The 5,738-nt window shown below is 59.1% G+C and overlaps 1 protein-coding gene across 1 annotated transcript; it reads right to left on the minus strand.

The window, feature by feature from the left end:
* Positions 1-630: 630 nt before the first annotated feature.
* On the minus strand, positions 631-5,357 carry kat8 (K(lysine) acetyltransferase 8; the record flags this gene model as incomplete). Its single annotated transcript, XM_059643261.1, has 6 exons — positions 631-1,601; positions 1,859-2,013; positions 2,517-2,667; positions 3,594-3,687; positions 4,355-4,495; positions 5,034-5,357. Coding segments are annotated over 6 exons (930 nt in total), but the record flags the coding sequence as incomplete, so codon positions are not given.
* Positions 5,358-5,738: the final 381 nt, after the last annotated feature.

Here is a 5,738-nt window from a genome sequence, read left to right on the forward strand (position 1 = left end):
GTGAATATCCCTCCAGACTGCCCCCTTCAGCTCCAGGCTTCAGTACTGGAGGGGACATGGGCGGGGGGGAAGGGATAGTTCACACTCACGGTCTGACGGAGGAATGGTCATTGGAGGGATTTTGAGGGGAATGACTCTTAGTTGTTATGGTCAGTGGGGAGACCCCATCCTTTAACCTCTGTGCCCCTAAGTAACACAGACCCCCCACACACGAGAAGGTAGGAGTGAGCGACCACCCTGAAGCGTGCGGCGCTGCTGGGGAGGGAGTTCCAGGAATTCGAGCCTGAAGGAATGGCCAGCAGGGACATGAGGGGTGTCCGATGGGAACGTGCAGGGGCCGGTGCTCCCTCCCGTGTCTGCTGCCCCTCTAAAAGGTGGGGGGGGAAGGGGGGCTGGGGAAGGTGCTGACGGTAGGTCTTGTAGACGGTACACAATGCTGCAGCCATGCCTGATGAGCGAGGGAGTAGAGAGAAAACAGAAACTGAGCCAGGGAGTTCCAATCGTGAGCAACATAGAGGGAGGTTTGCCGGAGCTTGAGGAGATTACACAGACAGTGCCGAGTTCTCTCTCAGAGCGCCGATTCCCCCCGACCCCCCGGCGGGGCACTGTGAATGTATCTGCACCAGTGAGTAAAGTAACAAAAAAAAACATAACTACATTTATTACAACTTTGAACAACTACAATCAAACTACATAAAGGAGAATGTGTACGTGGGCTGCCCGGAAGCTCAAGCTGAAATTATTGCCGACAATTTCTCAATAAAAACACGATCAAAGCCTCTCCGGTCCATCCCTTTCCAATCCCGAGCTGCATCCTCAAGGCAGCTGGCAGGTGCTCAACTGTTCAAGTCGGTGAAAGCTGCACCCACCTGACAGGCACCGAGTCACACACCTTCCCTCTCACTCCGCATCAGGCTCGCACCCACACACGCTCACTCTGACACGCTCGCAGTCTCGCTCTGACACATTCTCCGTGACATGCTCACACACACTGACACGCTCGCACTCTCGCTCTGACACACACACACAGAGACACGCTCGCAGTGTCGCTGACACACTCTCACCGTGACACGCTTGCATTCTTGCTCTGACGCACTCACTCTGTGACACATGCAGTCTCACGCTCATACGCACTCTCTGTGACACGCTCATGCTCTCACACACTCACTGTGACATGCTTGCACTCTGACACTCTCTCTCTCTGTGACACATTACTCTCTCTCTCACTGTGACATACTCGCACTCTGTCTGTCTCTCTCTCTCTCTCTCTCTCTCTGAACACACACATACAAACAAGCAAACTAAGTCTGAGTGAACCAGTGTCATCCTGGCGCTACCACTGCTGTTCTCAGTGTGTCTTGGCAGCAGCAATGATGGGTGGGTAGAGGGTGGGTCTGTGTCTCTGGGGAAACCCTCTGTTGCCTGCCCCCTGGCCCGCTCTGTGCCATCTAGCCCCAGTTGATTCACTGTCCTCGCTCTCTCTCCCTCCTGCTGTGGCGCCATCACAGAAATCCTGCTCCTCGGATCTCAGCTGAGTCACTTCTTCGAGAGCTTGAGCTGTTTGTGTTTCGGCGGTGCCCACTTCAGGCAGATCGAGTCGACTGGGAGAAGGGTGGGGGGAAGAAGGGGAACAGTGAGAGGGAGGGAAGGAAGGAAGGAGAGATGGGGCGGTTGAGAGAGAGACAGAAACAGAGACAGAGACAGAGACACACACCAGGGTTAATCAGACTGCGTTGCTATACATCATTGGGTGTGCGCCGGGGACTGGGGGGGTGGAGGACACAGTATCTAACACACCATGACCACCCCCACCTCCGCTGTCCCGCGGCAGGGTTGGGGGGAGGGGGGTGATATTTACCTGTAATTGGAGGCTTCTTGTACTGGGCACTCTTCAGGTGTTCCTCCACCAGTTTGGGGGTGACACAGATAACATGTTGACCTTTCCAGTACTTGACCATGTTTAAGGACTGCAGGGTGCTGATGATGTCGTTCTGGGTAATGCTGGTCATCTGACTGCGACGGCGAAAGCAGTGAAAGAGAAAGGGATACATCAACGCACAGCAACAGGAACCTACTAGCTACGGCCCGAGAGCCGCAGTATTTCCCTTCTCTCCCTGCTCTGCAGTCGGCGTTCCTTCTGCCTTTCCCATCAATTTAGCTGACTGCCTTATGCTGAAAGCTATTTAATATTCGGTGTCCCCCACAGCCTGGTTACAGTGATAGGCTTTAGTTCCCAGACACAGGGGGAATCTCACTCTTGTTGTCCTCCTAGTGTTAGTGGGGCCCACAACTCAAACAACAGGCAAATGGTCGGCCCACATCATCATGTTGGACGCTACAAAGTAGCGCCCCCCCCCTCAGCGCCGACCCTCGCTCCCTCGGCGCCGACCCTCCAACGGCGTGGGGCTCCCACAGCACTGACCCTTCAACACAGTGTCCACTGCCCTCAGTGCTGACCCTCCGACAGCGCGTGGGGCTCCCTCAGCGCTGACCCCGAAATGCCACTGAGCACTGACCTGAGATCTTTGATGGACAGTGTCCCTCGGAAGTCCCGCAGTATCTCCAGTAGAACCCAGGACCAGTAGCTGCGGTAGCTCAGCTTCCCGAGGTCAGAGAGGGGCTTCTCCGGAGAGCCCACCGTGCTTTCCAGCTTCGACAGCTCGTAGCCTGAGGTGGGCAGGGCGAGACAGCCAGCAGACAATGCAGGGTATTGAGGGGGTAGGAAGACAACGACGCGACATTAGGGTTAGGAGTTTGCATGTGATAGACGGGACACTGAGGTCAGGATTATGTTCCTTGCACCCGGTCACCGTCTCAAATCCCACCGGGAATTTAAGTTTAAATTCCTCAGCTCTGGAACTGAAAGCTAGTCTCAGTCACATGCAAGGGAGAGTGTGCGCGTGCGCATGTGTACGAGCGTGTGTATGCACACAAGCCTGTGTGTGCGCGCGGATGTACAAGTGCGTGTGCGCATGTGTACGAGCGCACGCGCGCACACAAGCGTGTGTTTGGGAGGCGTAGGAAGGGGGAAGGCCTGGAACAGAGCTGTGGGCCTGGAGTTACGTGTACAGCCACAGGCCAGTCTCACACTGACTGAAATGCTGTTGCCCCAGCCTCGCCTCTTTGGATAAGAGCCTACGCCCCCTGGGTCTCTGGATTAATACACCAACGGCTTTGACCCCTGCGAACCCGTGAGTGAGGGCTGGGGAAGTCGGGGGCGTGGGGGGGGGGGAAGAGGCGGCGGGTTTGGGGAAGGTGCCGTTGGTACACACTGCTGCGGCTGTGCCTGGCGAGGGATGTTCAAGTTGGCCGCAGCGTGGTGGTGGGGGGCTGCTTTGTCCCTGGGACGGTGTGGAGCTTCCCGAGCGCTGTTTGAGCTGCCCCCCCGTCCCCCTTGTGGATGGTGGGACAGGCTTTGGAGGATGGGGGGGGGGGGGGTTTCCAGGAGGGCCCCCCCGGGGTGTTGGTATTTGATAGGGGGGTGGGGGGGGGAGAATTCAGTGATGGGAGAGGTGGGGGCGGGAGGTTAGATCCTTGAGGACGCGCTGTACGCAGGTTATAGGTGGATACGGGAGAACAAAATGTTGACTTACTGAAAGCGATGAGAAATTTCCCGTAGCCCCTGCGCTGATACGGTGGCAGAGTCAAGATACAGGCAACGTTATTCCCATCGGGCGATTCCTTCTCCTGTCCGACACACAAGGAAGCACAGGGGAGAGGGGGCAGTCAGCTCACAACCCATTACCACCCTGAGCCAGGTTCGTCCTCCATCATGCACCGATTGCCTCCTCCAGCCCGCGACACTCAACCGTCACGGAGGTGTACATGGTGTTGGGGGGGGGGCACCAGGTCTCGTCACACCGACACCTCCCCTGCACCCCCCATACCAGTGCTTTCCCTGATTTACCCGCAAACACATTTCCTACGCACCCGAGATCAGGGGTGGGGGGTGGTTACCATGGGCTATTTCAGGGACAGAGTGGAAAATAACGGTGACGCGCGCTCGCTCAGCGCGGTGAGGATCCGGCGGGAGTGAAATGGAGAGGGGCGGCTCTGCAGTGGGATGGCAGCGTAATCGTGGGGCGTTACGTTAAAAGCCTCTTCCTACAATCCCACCAAACCCCCACCCATGTTCCCCTGCAACTGCTGGTGAGGTTCGCACTCACGCTCAGGCTGAGGAGCGCGCACACACCAGACAGACAGACGCGCGTGCGCGCGCACACACACAAACCCCAACAACAGCAGTAAAGCCTCACTGGGACCAGGATGAGGCCCATAGCCCAGGGATGCAGTCTATGCTCCCCCCACCGCCAAGCCCGGGATTTGGCAGAGCACCAACCAGGGATTGCCTTACCTTGGAGAAATAGCCCACAATGTGCGCCCCATGCCGGTCCACCTCAGTCAGGATGTAGAAGACAAAAGGCTCCACATCAAAGTACAGAGTCTTGTGGTCGAGGAACAGCTTGGCGAGCAGGCACAGGTTCTGGCAGTAAATCTGAGTGGGTGTGGGGGGGGGGGAGAGGAGATAGGGGGTAACATTACAGATTGGGAAAATTAACGGCAGAATGGGTAGGGAGTTACGGTGCCCCGCCGCCTCGGCACTGACTGCTGCTGGGCAGCGCGGGGGTACGGAGCCCCGCTCCGTCGGCACCACCGCCGGGCAGCGCGGGGGTACGGAGCCCCGCTCCCTCGGCACCGGCGCCGGGCAGCGCGGAGGTACAGAGCCCCGCTCCCTCGGCACCGCCGCCGGGCAGCGCGGAGGTACAGAGCCCCGCTCCCTCGGCACCGCCGCTGGGCAGCGCGGAGGTACAGAGCCCCGCTCCCTTGGCACCGCCGCCGGGCAGCGCGGGGGTACAGAGCCCCGCTCCCTCGGCACCGCCGCCCCCAGAGCCCCGCTCCCATTTATCTCACGAGACACAAAGGGGTCAGTGGATCCACGTCACCAACACCCCACGCCGCTTCCCCCTCCCCAACTCCATCACCCCCAGCCGGCCCCAACGGAGGACATCGACATGTGCACCAGGGGCCCTCACCTTGTGGTCTCGCCCATCCACCTCGTACACAGAGATGTTGGTCTTGCGATAGATCTCTTTTCCTGGTGGCTGTCTCCACTGGCACTGAGACTGTGGGAAGGAGACAGGGCGACAGGGGTTGAAAAACACACAGGGAGAGGGAGAGGGAAAAACGCAGAGGCACAGGCTCAGATAAACAGAGAAGCATTGACAGCCGGAGGGAAGAGAGCGTGAGAGGACAGAGGCAAAGAGAGAAAGACAGATAGGAAAAACACAGAGGCATAGATTCAGATAAAAAGAGAATGAGAGAGAGAGAGCGCGAGGGAGCGCGAGGGAGCGCGAGGGAGCGCGAGGGAGCGCGAGGGAGCGCGAGGGAGCGCGAGGGAGCGCGAGGGAGCGAGAGGGAGCGCGAGGGGCGAGAGGGAGCGCGAGGGAGCGAGAGGGAGCGCGAGCGCGAGAGGGAGCGCGAGCGCGAGAGGGAGCGCGAGCGCGAGAGGAGAGCGAGCGCGAGAGGGAGAGCGAGCGCGAGAGGGAGAGAGAGCGCGAGAGGGAGAGCGAGCGCGAGAGGAGAGCGAGCCGCGAGAGGGAGAGCGAGCGCGAGAGGGAGAGCGAGCGCGAGAGGGAGAGAGGCGCGAGCGAGAGGGAGAGAAGAGAGACAGCGCGAGAGAGGGAGAGAAAGAGAGAGGAGCGCGAGAGAGGAAGAGAGAGAGAGAGAACGCGTGCGTG

The sequence above is a fragment of the Stegostoma tigrinum genome, chromosome 50 (genome assembly GCF_030684315.1).
Source record: "Stegostoma tigrinum isolate sSteTig4 chromosome 50, sSteTig4.hap1, whole genome shotgun sequence".
Classification (NCBI taxonomy): Eukaryota; Metazoa; Chordata; class Chondrichthyes; order Orectolobiformes; family Stegostomatidae; genus Stegostoma; species Stegostoma tigrinum.